This window comes from Dermacentor silvarum, chromosome 7 (assembly GCF_013339745.2).
Source record: "Dermacentor silvarum isolate Dsil-2018 chromosome 7, BIME_Dsil_1.4, whole genome shotgun sequence".
NCBI classification, from domain to species: domain Eukaryota; kingdom Metazoa; phylum Arthropoda; class Arachnida; order Ixodida; family Ixodidae; genus Dermacentor; species Dermacentor silvarum.
Genome location: NC_051160.1, coordinates 100,293,717 through 100,314,096, shown reverse-complemented (window position 1 = coordinate 100,314,096; position 20,380 = coordinate 100,293,717). Strand labels below are relative to the sequence as shown.

The window sequence follows — 20,380 nt, the reverse complement described above, 5'->3', positions numbered from 1 at the left end:
AAGTCATATTCTTGCAGGCGGAGAACCCAGCGACCCAGCCATCCAGTCAAGTTGTTGAGAGTGGAGAGCCAGCATAATGCGTGGTGGTCCGTAACAATTGTAAAATGACGCCCGTGCAAATAGCGACGAAACTTCTGTACGGACCAAACAACCGCCAGGCACTCCTGCTCAGTTATTGTATAGTTCTCGGCATCGGTGAGTACGCGGCTGGCGTATGCAACGACTCTCTCGTGCGAAGAGTTGTTGCGTTGCAGAAGAATGGCACCGATGCCGTGGCCGCTAGCGTCTGTGTGCAAGAGAGTCGGTGCAGTCTCATCAAAATGACAAAGCACAGGTTCAGACGTGAGGGCGCCCTTCAACATGCCAAAGGCTGCTTCACAATCTTGAGACCAGTGAAAGGGTACACCGGAAGCAAGTAGTACGTTTGTGTAGTGGCGCAGCGATGGAGGCAAAGTTCCGCATAAAGCGACGGAAATAAGAAGCGAGGCCAAGGAAGCTTCGCAAGTCTTTAGGATTTTCTGGGCGAGGGAAGCGAAGGACTGCAGCAATCTTGCCAGGGTGAGGACGTACGCCCTCCTTGCTCACGACATGCCCCAGGACCTTAATAGATCTGCTGGCGACATGGCATTTCTACGTGTTAAGCTGAAGACCAGCGTCGGCAAGGCACGTCAGAACTTAATCTAAGCGTTGCAGGTGCTGAGGAAATGTGGATGAAAAGAAGACAATGTCATCCAGGTAGCAGAGGCAAGTTTTCCATTTCAGGCCACGCAGCACGGTATCAATCATGCGTTCAAAAGTCGCAGGTGCATTGCATAGCCCGAAAGGCATGACGTTGAATTCGTAAAGTCCATCAGGGGTGGCAAACGCTGTTTTTTCTTTATCGTCTTCGTGCATGGGAATGTGTCAATAGCCGGAACGCAGATCGAGGCTTGAAAAGTATTCTGCACCTTGTAGTGAATCAAGGGCGTCGTCAATGCGAGGCATAGGATCACTCGTCCTTTCGAGGATCACTCGTCCTTTCGAGTGATCTTATTGAGGGCACGGTAATCGACGCAAAAGCGCACGGAACCGTCTTTTTTTTTTCGCACCAAAACAACCGGAGATGACCAAGGGCTAGCTGATGGCTGGATGACCTTCTGTTGTAACATGTCCGCGGCATTTTCTTCTATGATCTTCCGCTCGGCTAGGGACACGCGGTACGGGCGACGGCGCACTATCGACGCTTCGTCTGTGTGAATGCGATGCGCTGCAGCCGTGGTTTGGCCCAGAGTCGACGAATGGACATCAAATAAATTTGCGTGTTTGTTCAACAAAGCAAGCAGCTGCTGCATCTGTGAAGGTGGCAAGTCACTGCTGATGGCCTGCAGTAAGGGCGGAGGGAGAAGCAGTAGCACAAGTAGAAGGGTCTTTGGAAGACATAGTCGTAATGGGCACGACGCATACAGGCCCTGGGTCGGCCGCGCAAGCCACTGTGGTGCTTTGCGGAAGGAGAATTTTTCCGATGTCGTGTTCGTGGCGGTGACAAGCGCCGAGCCATTGTAAAATCGAACCACACCTGGCGCAAAAGCGATGCCTTTATGAAGGAAACGGGAAGAGGGCAAGACCAAGACGTCACCATGGTCGATATTGGTCGACATAATGGTAATAATGCGCTGTCGGCCGTGAGGCAGTTCGGTATCGTTCGGCAGCGATCAGGCGCAACGGCGTGTACCTGTCTTCCCCAAGTAAGTAGTCGGTGTCCGTAAGATGGACGACGCGTTGGCCACAACAAATAGCCGCGGAAGCAGAAGAGAGAAAATCCCACCCTAAAATAAGTTGATGAGCGCACGGGGACAGCACAGCTAATTGTATATGGTGCAGGATATCGTTGATCAGGACACGGGCAGTGCAAAGAGCGGAAGGTCGAACAGGGTCTCCTTGGGCTGCAACTAGCGTCGGTCCATCGTATGGCGTCGTGACTTTTCTGAGACGGGAACATAAATCAGCGTGAATAACAGAAATTGTCGCACCTGTGTCCACCAAAGCATTGACGGGCTCTCCTTGGACAAACACCGAGAGAATATTGGACGGGCGCGCTAGAGGAATATTCAGTCCTGGTGTCGTATGCAGTTATTCCTCCAAAAACTGCATCGCTTAGTTTTCCGGACGAATGTTAGAGTTGAGGGAGACGGGTCGTAGTGGTGACGTGGAGCGGACGGAACGGCGAAGGGGAGCGGCGTCTGGCCTGAACGGTAAGTGCTTCTGTCTTCAGTCGATGCGGGCGGAGAAGTAGAGCGGAGCGGAGGTGAAGAGAAACGCCGGCGTTGGGAAGAGACTCGACCGGAAAAGTTGCGTTCAGAGATGTCGTATACCCGACGCTCGTCCTGCTGGCGCTTGCGGCAGAAACGTGAAATATGGCCGCGATAGCCGCAGTAATAGCACGTGGGACGTGACGGACGTCATGGCGGAGTACAGGGGGCTAGGTGCTCCAGGAGTCAGTGCAGTCAAATTGGCTGTTGAAAGCTCGGGCGGCATCGACGAGATGTTTACTGGAGGCGCGGCAGCAACCGACGCGTACATGGGTAGCGGCACCGTGGAGTTGACGTTGCCTGGAGGCGTGGCAGGCAACTTCCGCGTACATTGGCGCGGGACGAGAGACAGAGGGTTGCACGCGCGTGGAGCAGGTCAAGGACGCCAGTTCATCCCTGATGATGTCACGCAAGGCTGCGCTAGAAGGCGGGCTGGGGCACACGGACGGTGACTACACGCCCATTGATTGTAATTCTTCGCGTATCATAGCTCGTATCACGACTACGCAGATGTGGGTCCGCCAGTAGAAGAATAGTCGCCAACGTCCGGCTGAAGGCGAACAGACTCAAGTTCGTCCAGGCGCTGACACGTTGTGACAATTGTCAGCGATTGTAGCGGGGTTCTTGATGGCAAGGGCATTGAAGGCGACTGATCTAATGCCTTTCAGAATGTGGCGCACATTGTCTGACTCTGGCATAGATGAACTCATACGGCGGCAAAGCGCAAGAACATCCTCTATGTACGATGTGTAAGACTCGCCTGGCTGCTGTTGGCGAGTATCGAGGGTTTTCTTTGCGATGGTAGAACGAACGGCCGGTGTACCAAATACTTGGCGCCGCCGCTGCTTGAAGGCAGCCCAGTCAGTAAAGTCTATCTCGTGGTTGAAGAACCATGTCTTCGCCACACCCGTTAGGTAGAAGGAGACGTGGCGGAGCTTGTTAAGGTCGTCCCAACGATTAGCGGAACTTACTCGCTCGTAGTCGTCGAGCCAGTCCTCCACATATTCTTCACGAAGACTAGCGAAGAGAGGGGGGTCGTGCTGGTGGCTTCTTAGGATGTAAGGGGTGGCTGGTGGTGTCAGAACGGTAGCGGTAGAAGTGGAAGGTGGTGCGTCCTCAGACATACTAGCGGACAGTGGGCCCAAGCGGCGGCCTGAACGTAGCTCCAGGGGGTAGACTGAGCGGGCAGAGGACTGATGATCGAAGAGCAACTCCACCACTTATGACGTCCTCTGTTGGCACGACGTTTATTCGGCCCGAGTACTCGGGACCGAAACAGCAAAAGCACACACCCGATGATGATGATAACACATAACTGAAGATGAGGATCGCGCAACGTAGGATGATGATAATATACAGATGAATAAGACGTGCGTAATAAACGCCCACAATATATATATATATATATATATATATATTACTGTAGTAAAGAGTAATAGGAGCCGACACAGAAGTAGTTCAAAAATAGAAGCGCGTAGGAAAAACATAACAAGACTTTACTGACGTTTCGGCCGGGGTCCGGCCTTCATCAAGAGTGCGTGTACAAGCATACAGAGCTCAATTTATACCTTTTTGTTTGTTTTCACAGCCTTGTTGTGTTCACTTTTTTAAATTATACCACTCTGTGCACGCGCAGGTTTCCATTTACGCGTTCGTTGTATTCTTTTTTACTTTGTATTTTTTTCACTTTATTTTTCTTGTCTCTTTTCACCCTTACGGCAAAAAGGTATAAATTGAGCTCTGTATGCTTGTACACGCACTGTTGATGAAGGCCGGACCCCGGCCGAAACGTCAGTAAAGTCTTCTTATGTTTTTCCAACGTGCTTCTATTTTTTGAACTATATATATATATATATATATATATATATATACCCGTCCCCCGAAAAATGAGAAATATTGACGTAATGCACTCTCATTGTTCTCGCGTTTACCGCTAAAACACCACGGAATGTTCACTTTGCGACGGTTTTTTACTTAATATAATCTACTTTATATATTACAACTACAACCTGTGGGCGCAAGTTTATGACCAATCACATCGTATTTGTGGACATTTGTGCTTCCAGTTCGGGGCACGTAGTATGTTTTGGTAATAGTATTTTGCAGCAGTTATCGAAGTTTCCCAAGCCTTCGCATGGTTTTCTGCTATGCATCAAACGAACTATATGTAACTTTCGTAAGCAGAAAGGGTCGAATAGAGGGCATAGAACGCAGTAATTCCAAAGTAACTGTTTTTTTTCTTGTGTACTGTGGATTCTTTTTTAGTGTGCCGTCTAGTATTTGCCTTTATGCCTTTTCAATGGTTAATACATAGTCCAGAAAACAATGGTTTTATGTATGCGTGCCATGCAAGTACATTTAACTCACTTGGGCACTTAATTTTAGCGCCTATACCGGCATAATTCTGGCCCATCCTACTTTGTTCTGTCGGTTTGAAATAGCCAGAACGCTAGCATAATATATATAGAATGTACAGAACGGCAGAGCTGGCTTTTCATCCAATAGATTTATTTAAAATGTTTTCTTTCTTAGTACTATTGACTTCGTTTTTGTATTTTCAAGATTTTGAGCCTCCTCAAATTCGAGACGAATGTATTCGTTTTCTGTTGATTAGCGCCGTTGCTTTTATTCAACAGCACTCGTACTTAGCGAATGGGAAAAGGATGGCGCGTTGAGGGCATCGGGTGCCTTTTTGTTGTTGTACTGGCTGTAGTTGTTGACGTCAACATCAGGCAAGGGTTATATCGGGGTGGACAGACGCACTCGTAGCGGCAGCAGAAGCCTTGACCACCAGGGCACCATGGAGGCAGCTTTGCATAAATATGAGGAGGCAAGAGGAGGAATAATTAGCGAGCACCTTGCTACCTAACAAGAAAGATACACTCATGCGTTAGCTTTGGGATTATAATTCTCAGTAGGCCACGTACTCTTTCGTGTGGCACCGGTTGGATTATATATTCGCCTATAATCGCGAGGACTCGGCTTTTAAAGGGACGAAAGCTTTGTAAAACATCCGCGACTGCGACGACAACGTGCTAAAAGACCAAGACGGCATTAAAAGCAAGGCGAACTAGCAGATTAGACGATGAGCGGGTGTCGACCAATTAAAAAAATTCTCTGGCACAGGTTTGTTGCCTGCGGATGCCCCGGTGAGGGAGATGAAATGTGCAGCTTGTTTGCTTGGAGATTTGTGGACACAGATCTTTTTTATTTTAATTTGTAGCGATAAACTCGCAAAGCACTCTGATTCATACTATAGATAGGAGCGGCCATCATTGCTACTAACGGAAAGTGTGTCCACAAAACTGTCAAGCTATCGCTCTGCAAAAATGTGTGTAACAGGATTTCTGGTGTAAGGAAGCAAATTAATATGTTTGCACTTTTAAGCGAGTTTAAAAGGCCGAACGTAAACGTTCGTTTTATAGTGCACTGGCAAAAACACTTCAGCTGACTTCTGTTGACTTCTAAGGCGACGAGGTACCACAATAATATTTTGAGTTGTAGCACTAGAAACAGCAGCACGCGTTCTAATAGGACACTTGGTCTCAGAATGTTTCAGCTTACTGATCGTTCTTTAACGAAGTGGACAAAAAAATCAAGTGTGCGAGTCTCAAAAACTGGCACAGCACTATGGCGAATAAATCACATCTTCGGAGGGCAAGAAGTTCATGAATCGTACCATTTATTTAACTACATAGCATCCATAATAAATGTTCGCAAGCACATTGCTCGAATTATAGGGAAGGTATTTGTGAGCAGCATGGATTGTAGCATGAAAAAGGGGTGAAGGCAGCAGAATCGCCTCTATGCGAAGTGTGCTCAAGTTCATGCAACAGAAGCATGTGCAGAGACCTGCTCTGCAGCAGAGCGCGACCTTGTTTAGTTAATGTTGCATAGCTTCTAAGTGCGTAAGATTGCATCAAATAATGCGAAGAGAAATCGGAAGAAGCCAGTGCTTATGCTACCGTCTTCGTATATTATTTTTTTTTAATTATGGGGGTTCACGCGCCAAAACCAGGATCTGATTATGAGGCACGCATAGTAAGGGACTCCGGAATAATTTAGACCACCTGGGATTCTTTAACGTGCAGCTAAAACTAAGTACACGGGCGTTTTCGCATTACGCCCCTTGGAAAAGCAGCCGCCGTGGCCGGGATTCCATCCCGCGACTTGGTGCTTAGCAGCCCAACACAACAGCCACTAAGCAAACACGGCAGGTGTATTCCTGTCTTTCTTCGGCTTGCCGCACTATCGCGCACTTCAGAAGCTCGCATTTTAGCTTTTGACTGATTATTTATTCCCCCCCAGGGATGCCCATACTGCGAAACGTACGTGTGTTTTGTTCAGTCAGATACTTTCGTAAGCTATGCCCAGTAAAATCTTTCTAATTTATGTGTTAAATTCGTTTCAATTTTCCTTCTTGGTGCATACAAATGTTCCGCTGTCATATCTAGAGCCTCCGATCATATCAGTCAAACAAGCAATATAGCCAAGGCCAGAACAGCGACAAGAGGAAGTATCTTTAACAGGGTATATATCCACAGAGGAAGCTGTTGTTGTCCTGACACAGATGTGCCTACCACAGAGTACAACCGGTACCTAGTGGTATCTGCAGGTACTTACCGGGTGCCTCCGGGAGCTACATTCTAACTGGTGTTGCAGAAGTCGTAGGGAGCTTTTTTCGCCGTGGGGTGCTTATATCATCGCGAGAATAGGTGGCATTTTTAACAAGTACAGCACCAGGAGGGCACGTGTAACATGCAATGGGAGGCCCCAGGAAATCACTTCAGATTTTAATAAATCAGGTGGCGCAGTTTCTTCGGGGCACCCAAGGCGCAGCGGCGTGATCACAGCTTGAAGCAGGGCGGTCCGTTGGTTGGTGCCACTTACGCTAGAGCGTGCAAAGGGGTGTTCGCCTACCCACTTGGCTGTCCGCGACTGTGGACAGCCAAACCCAATAATCCCTTGGCACGCGCAGGCCTCGGTGAGCCCCAACCCCATAGACTAGCCCTGGTTCCAGCTTTTGTGTCCTGAAGGCGCCGCCAATAATGCGAAACAATGACACGTTACAACAAGTAAAAAATGAAAAACGAAATATAATAATGCCCAGCCATGAACTTGTGACGCTAAGTTCAGTTCTACTGCGCCCCGCGACTTCTACAACACTGGTCAGAACGTTGCCCCGCCGTTCTCGGCGGGTTCTCGGGTTCTCGGCGACTATGGGAGTTTCAGACGCTTGGGAGGATACGCACCTATTGGGAAGCTGGCGGCATGGGACCACCAGACTTCTTTATTTTATACCAAAATAACACACAAATGGCTTGGGGGAGGGGGCGGGGTTCAATTGTTTCTATAAGTTCCATGCATCTGGAACTTATAGCAGCAGTACGCCTGGCCAGAAGCACGTTTGCAATATTTTACTAGTGTGTACTCGGCGTCAGCACTCGCCTATCTTCCACAGCAGCAGCGGATTCTCGTCTATTTCAGTAAAGCTGTGGTGGGACAAGGGGCGCCCTGAGACATTCGCACGTGTCTATAGGGGCTCATTTCGAGACGAGAAATGGGGCCCTATATGACTTGTCCGTGGTGTGGCGGTACTTCTCCGGAACACAGGCTACAGAGGCATTTCTTGTATGACGAATGCGGAAAACTTCAAGTCACCAACTTTTTGTGTATCCGCGTCTTGTACGAGTTGCTCATTCAGTTTTGTATTTGGCAAAATAACCCTGACAATCACGACGACAGTGTGTTCAGGCTTTGCTTTTGTATCTAAGATTATTTGATATCAAAACAAAGAAAAGTTTATCATGCTCGGGTGGATAAAGTCAGACCAGCATTACTTGGCGCAAAATGAAACGATTTAGTAAGACCTTTATTGTCGGTGGAAAAAAAAAGAAACAAACGCCGAGAAAAAAGAAGAAATGAAGCGAGAGCTTCACGTACCTTGCACCTTTCTCTGTCTTTTAGGTCCTCTCCACATATGGGATACGCCTATATCGAGAACATAATGTCATAATTTAGGCAGGCTAAACTTTAGATTGAGCTAAGTTTAAAGAGTTGTGCACTGAATTATGAACAAGGGAAATGCTCATTTAGCTTCATTGAAATAATGCTGATTGCTTCAAGTCTATCAGGGTTTTCTCACTTATGGTTGCATTCAAGCGCCGGAAAAAATATAAATTTTATGCTGTAGTGATACAATCGACAAAATATTTGCGTGCGAATGCTAGACACCGGCAGAGATGTTTGCACAGTTTAATTTTGACGCTGACGACGCAGACTAGCGTAAGCGATAACGAAAACTGGCCTTCGTGATCGGTGCTGCCAGGGACGTTAACATTGGGGCTGCTTCGGAACATTCTTATTTCATTTCATGAAAGCGCTGTGTTCAGCGTCAGCAATTACTGAAAATACAGAAGAACATTTGGAGACGTTCACAATTACAGCACAGCAACTTGACTATACCTTAACCCTTAAATTGTAACATATTGAAATGCCAATAATTGTTGTAATGATTGCATAATTTTCATTGAAGATGTTGGAGACTCTACCTAACAAAAGCAAGTAGGAATATTCTTTGCGGATATTGTAGCGAATCCTCGTAATTACATAAAAAAATTTCCATGTATTGTGGAGTTAGTGCCATTGAATATTTTCATCCAAATATTTGCGTCACAGGCCCGAACCACATGCACAAGTTATTTTGGATAAATGCATAGCCACAAATGAAGAACAGCTATGTGAACATTGCTGACGGAAGGCAGCACATAGAATATCCGGTTAAACATGATATTGCGTTGAGTAATGTTGTCACGAGTATGAATAACCTGCAGTGTAAACTGAACGGGAGTAACTTTGGATTATCAGAGGGCTCGATTGACACTCAACTCAGCATGTACGTTTGTTTATTTGGCTACTACTGGATGGAATTGGCAAAACAAGTCCACATCCAAAAAGGGGGAGACCGTTACTGAAGAACGTCGCAAGCATTGTTTTTTACGCTGAACAGTTGTACGTGGACAATTATCTTTTGAAACCTTAAATGTCATTAACATTGTACCTCGGCTTCAAGACTGGAAATTTTGCATATTGCGCATGAGTGGGAATTCAGGGAACATATTCTACATTTTCGCTTGTTATATAAGCAGTTCGGGGCCCACCCTTCCGTTGGAAAGAGCGCCGTGACAAACACAAAAAAATTACGCCACCACTCGGACTGCCGGATGTTGTTTTAGCAGGAATTAGGCACAGTGGTGCATTTTTGATCGGGGTGTGCAAATTCATGCGGAATGGCGCGGACGAAAAAAGCCCTCGAACTTGAAGATATTGAACAGGGATGTTCAACATTAAAATGCAGTAAGATAATTTATGTGAATTCCCAACCTTGTCTTTGGGCGGTTTCCACACAGGAACCCACTTGAAGTGCCCATTAATGCTCTTAATCCACACCATACCTGCAACAAATAGTGATTCTGTCAATTGCCATGTTCCAGGGAGCAGTTATTTGGGATGCCACACTTTTTGCGACATTGTCTCTGTTTTGAAACAGAGAAATCAATGTGGAGGTTTTAGCTCCTAGATTCACACAATTGCACACATTCGAAATATTCTAGCTGTCGCACATTCGCTGATTCTTCCCAGACAAGCTGTCGTGGCAATGATCTCCTTTTAGGCACGACAAACATTTATTTGTTACTTTCGTTGTCCATGCAGTTCAGTGGACAATAGACACCCATAGGTACGCTAGACTGCCGTCAATAATATCCCTTTCAATAAAAACTGCACACAGTCATTTATTATGATGCACTTAGTCCCGCGTCATGATATTTACGACCGCAACGCCTGCAGCTCATAGTGGGACACTCCTGTGGTTGTGCAAGCAGCGATGTATAGCAATGTTTTTAAAGGTACAAATCTCCCAAAGAAATATTTTCGCCCGTGTGCAAGATTTATGAAGAGACAAACATTTCATCAACGGTTACCGCAACAGTCCCGAAGTTTAGAAGCCAATGAGGCCGTTTTACAGTCGTGAATACTGTGAACGCCTATAAGAAGGCTAACAGACTGTAGGCAATCGCCCCCCCCCCCCCCCCCACAACTTCTTCTTGGCCACATAAAAACAGCAACATGAGGTCGCAAGTGCCCAGCCTTGCTCGCTGGCCAGGAGATAAGGGCACCCCTGCGGACGATGCCGAATTGGCCTCTAGCCACTTACACTCACGTTTTTAAACCACTCTATCCGAGTACACGTCAATATTTAGTGACTCTGTAAGAAAGTGACAAGATAGGAAGAAATCATAGCCGTCGTGCAGTTTCGTAAACCACTCACCGCTGAGCAAACACAGGAAAAGTTTGCATGATGTCGACAGCGTCATGAGCTGTGTTCTCGAGCTCTTCTCTCGTAGAAAACCTACAGTGACAGAAATGTTGCTAATAGGAAGTGAAAAACCGAAGAAAGTAATTAACAAGAGATTTATGTGGCCGCGCAGTTATGACATATTGATGCGGGTTGTACAAACGTTTTATATTCGATCAGACACATTGACCCGCAGCTAAACACTTATCTCGAGATACGTGTAGATGCAGTATACCTTCGAGCCTTCGCTTATTGTGAAGTGATGTGAGTGAACAATCACATTTTTGTTTAGCATGCCAACTTTTAAACCAGACAGGAATACAAGCGTAATTATATGAGCCAGCTGCACCAGCTGGAGAGCAACCGAGCACAAGCTGAGAGAAAAAAATCATCTACTGCGTCGCGGCACTCAGCCTGAAGTCTACTTGAATTGTGCTATCCTCCGACAAATTCTTTGAGTGATGTATGCGACGGGATCCCTGTCTGCGCGACGTGTCTTGAATGCTTCGACAATCCAATACACACGGCGCACCATGCAGCGTGTGGCAAAGAGAGTCATGAATACGCTTGTCTTTAGCTTTGTTCTCAACCACTCGGTTTATTAACCACGTATTGTTCAGACGAGCCACCAGAAGGCAGGCTAATTTTGCAGTGCAGGTAACACTAAGGCTAGGAACTTAATAATTAGGTTTACTTGCATCTCGTCTGGCAACGCTCAACACGTGTACATGTTCTGAATATCTTATACCTGTTCTGGAATATTTTTTGACAAAACCAAAGTTTTTCAAGAGCCTGAGGCTTTGGTATATTTTACACATGTTATATTTTTGTACGCACATTGTTACGGTTCTGATATTAGGCACTCGTAATCACGTATTATCGCTTATATTAGCACACATATTAGCACATAATAGCATACATATTAGAACTCATATGCACCACTGATAAACGTTTTCCCAGCTGCATTCATGACATCGCCGAATGTTGTGTTCGTATATTCAAGTGGCCGAAAGGTTGTGCTCGTAGATGCTCTTTTCAGGTTATTAAAAGGAAAATACTAGAACAGTTTACAGGGGTAGGCTAAGTTGCGAAAGGTTAGCTTCCTGCAGAAGGTAGTAGTCGGTTGTGATCCAAGTAGGTGGACAGGTATGGAAAGTAGCCATTCTCTATTTTTTTGTACTTGATGCGAAACGTGAATTTCGCAAGACTAAGCTGTTGTTCAGAAAACGTGTTTGGGCTATAACTGCTTGTAGCAGCGTATATAAACCAATAAAGAGCACTTACACATTATTAGCGAATGCGGCAGGCCAATGGTAAACAGCACTACCGAAGGTAAAGTTTTGTGAATTCGGCCCTATCTTTTAGATATCTTTTGTCACGCACGCACCGTTCTGGAAAACATGTGACAACTATTGTACAGGTGCTTAAAAAATAGCCGTCACATTACGCGAAAGTGGAGCAATGTGAAGGCTTCACCAAATTACACGTTCTCAACATTTTATTTTACGGCCTAATAGGGCTCCAAACGCTCAGACACACCATTATATTCAGTGCCGAAAGTATAGCCCGCAATTACATCGCAGCCTGTACTTCCATATCACGCATTTAATTGTCATTATGAGCACATTTCCCAGTGAGGCTGATGTAGTGAGACTAGGAGCGTTGGGAAAAGCTATAGCCATGTTTTGAACGCTGTGCTGAATGAACGACATCGTTCGATGACAGTAAATTCAAATGAAATGGAAAAATCCTACATTCTAAATGCTATATGTGGCCAAATTTGAATGTGTGTGGGTATATATGGACTAAATTATGATTGCTAAACCCTAACTTGTTGCCTATTTTAACGTGTTGTGCGAAACACTTGCAAAGTTCCTCCGCTGCGCTGAGAGAACCCAAATGTGGCAAAAAAATTACCTTCGGAAAAATTTGCATAATCATTCGGGTAACCAGTACAGAAACTTTGAACGGTACACGTTAATTGCCGTCTTTACAGATAATTAGCTTTGCAAGCACTCCAGAGTTTTAGAATAATTCGTTTTTAAATCGTATGGAATTGCCCAGTGGCCTGAAAGGAGTCAGCGTGCCACAAACCTGGCATTTAATTCAGAATAGGTGACGTGTGGGCATAGTTTCAGGAGCGTCAGGTATTTACGTATTTTGCAACTCCTGAAATAAGTTCTCGAATACGTTATGAGGCAGTTATTTACAAGGCTTCCTTGAGCTAGGAGAACATTCTAATACAGCGAAATTACATTTGTTGGAAATAGTGTCCATGTTAGGTATGATGTGCGGAAAAAGTATCATATGTGTAGATTTGAGCTTTTTAAATTAATTACTAAACTCGCGTTGTTTCCTTACATTTATGATTTAGGCAGGCTTCGTAGTAGGCTGTTTCGATTTATTCAGTGAAATAAATAAGGTACCTGGTTTATAGTTAGTATGCTAAACTGAAATTATAGTGATTGTGGAATAATTTTAGTTTCCGTAAAGAAAGCATTCATTCACCGCTGCTCAAAAGCATTACACGGTAGTTAAACGTTTACCTTCCCAAAGTTCCGAGAGACCTGCCCGTCAGATCAAGTTTACATAATGTGGAAGAATATTCCGTAATAGTGGTGATTTCTGGAGAAAGTACAACGTTTATTACTCAATTATGAGTGTTGAGACCATTTATTCAATCCTCGCTTTGTATCAATTCTTATTTCTTGTAAGAGATGCTCACGGTGTCCTTGGGGAGACTAGCTAGTAATCTTGTTTATATATCGCGGAAAACGAGGGCCGCTTAAGTGTGGTATGTATGCAAAGCTCAACGTGTGTGGTTGATTACAGCGTTTACAATAACTAACTTTAGTAAAAAGTTTTCATGGCTACGTGTAGGAGACATACTTGGAACAGAAAGTAGTGCGAATTAAGACATATTCTAATCGAATGGTACGAGGGACGAGAGCTAAGAGTAGTAGCGCTTGTTCTTTGTTACCTCTGATGTGGTGCTTGCTATTTTTCAGCTTCGTTTTATTGGAAGCAATTTTACGTTTCGAATCACGTCACAATGCTTTCTGCGAATTGTTCAGAATTTATTCCGATGTCTTGAGAAGAATTATATATCCAATTAAAATGAAATTTATTGAAAAAATGGAAAATAATGTTAGGAATCAGTTAGGGTAAGGTGCATGAATAAATTACAGAATTTCGAAAAAAATATTTTCTTAGTGCTGGAAAGCGTAATTGAGCCGTTTACCACTATGTTCAACAGTGTTCCGATAAAACTCAGACCAACTGAGGTTACATATTAGTGACAACATAGGGCATCTTATATGCTATCTGAGGTCATAAATGCCTCCCAGGAACCAACAATTGCGTTTTATGCGGGCTATCACAGGGACGCCGTGTTCATAAGGCAAAATCACTTATGCTAGATGTGGACCCATCGGGAAAATATGCCGAAAATGGGCACATGTAAGGGGCATACTCGAATGTAAAACTCCGATCTTTTGAGATAGTTCGAGATTGAAGGCTTCAAAGCTTTAAAAATAATATCCGAACTCCGATCAATAACACGCCTCCCATAGCCACAGTCACGTTACCCACATCGAGTTCGCCATTACTTAGTGCACGTACAACCACTCTACTGGTGGTCACTTGTGAACACTGTAAAGGCACGGTTCCGTGCACCTAATTATAAATGTGGACGCACAGAAAGACGTTAGGGTGCTGGGAGCCGAAAATGGGTCAGACCTGCGCATTTCGCATGTAAACAAGGTGAGACGCATTCACACCTACTACGCGCAAGCAAGTGATTCAGGAGGAGACCCACATACTTCTATCCGCTTCGAGTATGCTGGGAGAAGTACTTCGGCTCCCATTCTGTCTAATGCGCAGAAATGAGAGAGGAGGCTAGCTACGCTTACATATGGCCTGTTTTGTCCGTACCCTTTCTGCTTTCTTTCGCTACCCCATACCACAGCGCTTCTTTCTCGCACATTGACTGATTCTAACTGCCAGCAATGAGGAAAGTTTGTTGGCGAATTTAGTGGGTGCTGAAATGATGAACGAAGTGATCTCAGGAAGCCCGAAGTTTATAATTCTTGGAGAAAGAAGTTACCATGAAAACGTGTCCAACATAGCACTGATTACAAACAAAAATATATGCAGAGTATTTCTGCTCTTGTGACTTTATCAGCTGCATCGCGTGTACTATTTTGTTTAGTTCAGAGGTATATACTTGCATTTCCTTCTATCGTAAAATAAAATCAATGAAAGGCTTGAAGCTTTGTGGTACTGTAGATCAGCGTCGTCATTCCTTGCTGCCATACTGCATACACTAATATGTTATTCTTCATAAGTAGTGACGACATCGCTCATTGTTATCTCTGAATTTTGACTGACCCATACACGTACACATTCGTGTCATTCTTTGTAGTGATGTAACGCCTGCTATACTGCGGTAGGCTGAGAATCAATGTCACTTGCACTACACGCCTTCCAACAACAAAATGCAGAAAAGGTGACGCAAAATCTAACGGACGCCTTAAGGGAGATCTATTTACCGAATCATTGTCAGAGCCGCACCTGTGGGCACGTGGACTGCTGTGTCCCGATTCCCCGCTGGTGTGCAACTGACTTGTGCGAATGCATCTAAGCTCTGCACAACACAAAATATGAACAGGCTTCTGGCTGTTATGGTGGTGACATTTTTCGCAGTAGTGATAAAATACCGCTTCCACGACACCGTTTCATAAGGCTCAATTCTTGCTTAGTTGGCCAAGACGTGGCTTTCACATTAACAACTTTATGAGATTTAGCGCCAACGGGTGCTTTGTTTTCTTTGGCTCTATGTCATCCAAACCATATCGCGGATTGATGCAAACGACTGAATAAAAGACAAGTCAAGTATATGTTTACCTGTCTTAGAGCTCTCGGTTATGCCAGTCTTTACATGAGTGTAAATGGGGCAGCGAGGAAGCTAGGAGGAAACAATACTGGAGAAATACCCTGACCTGCATTCACAAAAAAGGTCTAGATCTAGAATTGCTCATAAGATCTAGCTTCCATGCACCTATCCTCTAATGGGTCTGTCATTATTGAAGGCGGCCAGCCAATCGCAAGGGACACTTAGAAACAAAATGTTTCTAATACAGCCTCTTATTAGTCCGGACGTTTGCGTGCTGGTAGAGAGCGAAGGCGAGCTTTTTAGAATAATGCTTTTTTCCGTTATTTTTCGTAATAATGAGATAGGCAAATCGGAATGTGCTGCAATCAAATACAACGGTTTCGCTGTGCAACTGATAGAAAACAAAATATTAGTCAGTATAAAATATTTTACATTGATGAGCGTAAGAGCACAGCAAGTATGCTATGCCTCGTGGGTATGCTCTTCAAGCCCAGTACTGCCTTCTTGACGGCGCGTCGACCTTGCCAAATAAAAATGTTTAACGCCTTCGCGCATGTTGTTAACTTCTTAACTAGCATTGCCTTGTTTTCAAAGATAAGCTTTCTTAGCGAACGTTCCCTACTTTCCTAATTGTTGCTGCTGTCTTGCTGGATAGGCACGTGCCTCGCATCGCGTAGCACGTGAGCGTGATACCACGTTTACAAGAGAACATTTGTACGTGGACCAGCTTCCCTTGGCATTCAATGCAAGAGTAAAACAGAAAAAAACTATGGCCAACCTTCCGTTAGGTCGTGAATACTGGAATGAAATGGGAAAAATAACCGTCTGACCTACCATCTTTCCGTCTTTCGAGCCGTACTTCTAATAGCGGACATCTGCCTTACAAAGTCTATCCTCTACAAACATCGCCTTCGTCCTCGTGACATCACTACGGCGACGTCTCGCAGTGTGCAATCACAGGAACTGCTGTTTGCATTTCGCCTTAGATAGGGAACGATGTAGCTCACAAGCATAACCATAATATTGCGTTAAAGTTGTGCCCGGTGTGATGCATCAGAGTATACTTTGTATGAGAGAAAGAAATCAGCACAATATACAATAAAAAATGCATCCATGCTCTCGTTCCAGGGCGTCGCTTGCGGCGTGCTTCAGCACTAGGCCGATAAAGTCCGCAAGGAATCGTTGGTCGTGAACGGTGGTTGCGGTTGTCAGCCAATAGAAGGAAGCGATAGGTGGGAGAGTTGAAGGTTAGGGTAAGCGGGATAGTTTTAGTTCGCATTACCATAGGATGTCCGTGGAAGTGAGTGATGAAGTTAGGAAATTTGCAGGCACAACTTTTAATCAGCTAGCGCAAGACAGGGGTAATTGGTGGGAAGAGGCCTTCGTCCTGCAGTGGACATAAATATGGGCTGATGATAATGATGACCATAGGTTGTGCGAAGTGTTCGGAGGATAGATGCCACAGTGGCTGCAACGAAGAGGGTCCACTGTAAGTAGGCAGGAGTGAGCAGAATGTTCTTCGGAGCTTGTCGGATGAGTGTGCCCTGTTTCCTTACAATGTTTTGTTGTAGCTTAAAGAATACTCTGCACTCGCTCCTAAATAGGTGCAATTGTGCTGTTAGTGGTGGTGAGACGAGTATATATGGACGGGCGGTGTTGTCATAGACGACAATGATGACCACTGTAGGCATCGTATATAGTTGTAAAGCATTTAAGTAGCCGTTTGTAAAAAAAAAAAACATCGATTCAGAGAGGTTTCAACATGAGCGTTGTATCTGCATATTTTTTTACAACCCGTATACATAATATTTATTGCCCAGAACCACCTGGTAACAAGTGCACATAATTATGTAATGGGCACTACATTTTGTGACCATAAGCAGCTTTGTGCTCTTTCACCAGTTAGGTTGGTAACGATAGTGAAGTTTAAACGTGAAATTAGCGTACACAATGGAGTTTGGAGATACTTCACAAGAATTGGCCGAGAAATAAATACATATTTCTTTTATCGAGGAAATATTGGTGGCGGCAACTGTTTATTTTATTTTTAGGTATAGCCTCATCTCTATTTCTTTAGCAAAAGAAGCTGTGTCTCGCCAAAAACAGGTGCTTTCTGCTGACAGCTCTCAGGTTGAGTGGGAAAGGTTGTTTTGCAAAATTTAGGCAACATTTGATGTGCGTTCTGCGTGGGAAGAGACGACAGCTATTGGCTATCAGGCGAGGGGGAATTCAGACGACAGCAGTATTGACGAGTATAGGTACTTGTGCACGACAATAGAGGGAGTTTCCTGTCGTTCCAAGACAATAGCAACAATAAAATAATTGAGGGGTGACTGATGCGCATTGTCTTTTAAGGAAACCCTTCGGACGAATATCCAGGGATACTTGATTCTCAAATGCTGCGGAAAGGTCGAGATTACGGGTGATATGCTCTAACAGGCACTTCACCATACATATGAAAACCAGCCGCTGAATAGAAAGTACAGTTCATAGACTTCAGGGTAGCACTGCCTATAATAAATGCTTCATTCATTCATTCATTCATTATTAGAACATAAAATATACAATCTGAGTAATTTGTCAGCCCACCAAAGCAAAGTTGCTTTTGAGCGGGACAGGGCAGTGCTTTGACCTGAATGACACAGTTTTGTGCTTCAATCAAGGAAACAATAGGGAAAAAAAGTCTGTACAGCAGGAAGATAAAAAGAAATATCTATACATAGATACACATTTTCTTTATGTACCAAAAACCCGTAGTCCGCGAAAGCATCGATGCTTTTATGCGAACCAGTGTATAGTTTCTCTCAGCAAAGCATAGTACATGTTTTCTTTCGCTTTTCCCCATTCCTGCTTTTCCGTTATCCTCCAACGCTCGACTAATTTCCAATTGTTGTTCCTGCACAAGCAATAACGTAAGCAATTGCATATTTCAGCAAAGAAAATATTGTGTGTACAGCATGACCATCCATTCCACCATATGTAGTAGTTAGATGTAGTGGTGAAATGTTTTGAAACAAAAACAGACACGAAAAATAAACACAAGGAACACAATATCCTAGTCCATTTTATACAATAGTTAGCGAAATGATATTGTAAAAAAACTACCATCCCATCGATTTCTCTTATTATTCCGAGTCGTTTGCCAGAACCGTGTGGTGTATGAAATTTTTAATTTTCCTGAGCGACGATACGTTGGTGACTTGTGGTATTTTGTTAAAGTAGAACGGTACATAAAATGCCCTCGTTCTTTTACCATAGTTCGTGAACGCTTTAGCCCGAACGAATGTGTCAATCTTGCGCAAATCCCGAGTTTTTACGTTTTTTCTTTTAAATGTTTCATCAAAATAATGCTTCGTAAGTACTACCGAAAGAAAAAGTTGTTTAATATCAAATATCCCATGTTCTGCCATGAGCTCGCTGTGGCCAACAGCGCTGCTGTTTGTTCTGTATGTTATGTTATGAGTTATTTTCTGTATTATTCTATTTAACACGCTTAGCCTATATGGCGAGGCCAGTCCGTATATCGTGATGCCATATCTTAATACAGTTTCACCCAGAGCCTTATAGGTGAGTTTTCTTAAGCGAAGATCACATACAGATCTGATTTTGTAAATAACTGCGCATACTGTTCTGAGTCTTTTAGCTACATATTGTATGTGAGTGACAAACGAGAAGGATTCATCGAAAATAATGCCAAGGCACTTTATTTTGGTAGCATACGACATACTTTGGCAGGAGCATCGATTGCAGCGCTCACTATGCAAGTATAGATGTTCGGTCAGTTCCACTTTCTTGTACGGGCTGTGGAAGCAGATTAACTGTGTTTTTTCTTTGTTAACAAATATATAGTTGTTCTCAAACCATGTCATTATTTTGCATATATATTCTTGTATTAAAGTAACACTTTCATAAAAATTTTCATGGGGTAGTATTAAAGCAGTATCATCCGCAAATTGGTATAACTTTGAGTGCAACGACAGATGGGCCAAATCATTCACATACAAATTAAAAAGCAGTGGGCCTAGCACGGATCCTTGTGGGACTCCATGCTTTATGTGAATTAAGTTGCTCTCTATATATTGAATTCGAACAACCTGATGTCTACTTTTGAAGTAGTCTTTTAAAACCTCTAGGAATGGTCCGCGGAATCCCATTTGAGCTAATTTTCCAAGTAGTACTTCGTGATCCAACGTATCGAAGGCTTTTTTAAGATCTAAGAAAAGCCCAATTACCGTCTTATTTTTATCTATTTCACTATTCACTATGTCTGCAAAGTCTTCTGGTAATGTGATTGTGCTTTTCTTGCGACGAAAACCATATTGTGAGCTAGACAACAGATCAAATTTTTCGCAAAAGGAAACCATTTTTTTTTTTGTGAATAAGCTTTTCCAGAACACACAACAATGCTGGCAAGATTACTATAGGTCTATAGTTCTCGCACTGTTGCCTTCTCCCGTTCTTGTACATTGGTCTAATCAAGGATACTTTCATTGCGTTAGGAATTAGACTCGTCCGAAATACTTCTGAATAAATATATAGTAGTACACTTTTTAAACAAGTAAAATTAAACAGTATCTCACAAAATCTAATCCCATCATATCCTGGCATTCTAGTAATGTTAAATGATCTTATTACATCCCAAACATCAAGATCAGTTACCTGACTCAAGTATTCAGAGCTGATGTTTGTCTTAATTGATATGTTGTATGCCACCCTACGGGAATTTTCTCAAAGTTTGATAACAGTATTTGCAAAGCAGTTATTAAATTCGTTTGCTACTTCATCCATTTGTCGTCTTCGAAAATTCTTGCTTATGACTTCGTCTATGCTGCTCTTTGTTTG

General features: G+C 43.9%; 1 protein-coding gene across 2 annotated transcripts in view; it reads right to left on the bottom strand.

The window, feature by feature from the left end:
- Positions 1-4,883: 4,883 nt before the first annotated feature.
- LOC119459657 (uncharacterized) overlaps positions 4,884-20,380 on the bottom strand; it is a 57,611-nt gene continuing 42,114 nt past the window's right edge. The window contains exons 3-4 of one of the 2 annotated variants that reach the window (XM_049671077.1): positions 8,232-8,279; positions 4,884-5,098 (exon numbers count right to left, since the gene is read on the bottom strand). In XM_049671077.1, the coding sequence (XP_049527034.1) occupies positions 4,934-5,098; positions 8,232-8,279 (213 nt within the window). In that variant the 3' untranslated portion in view covers positions 4,884-4,933. The remainder of the gene's footprint in view (positions 5,099-8,231; positions 8,280-20,380) is intronic. The other variant, XM_049671078.1, reaches the window with a different exon arrangement.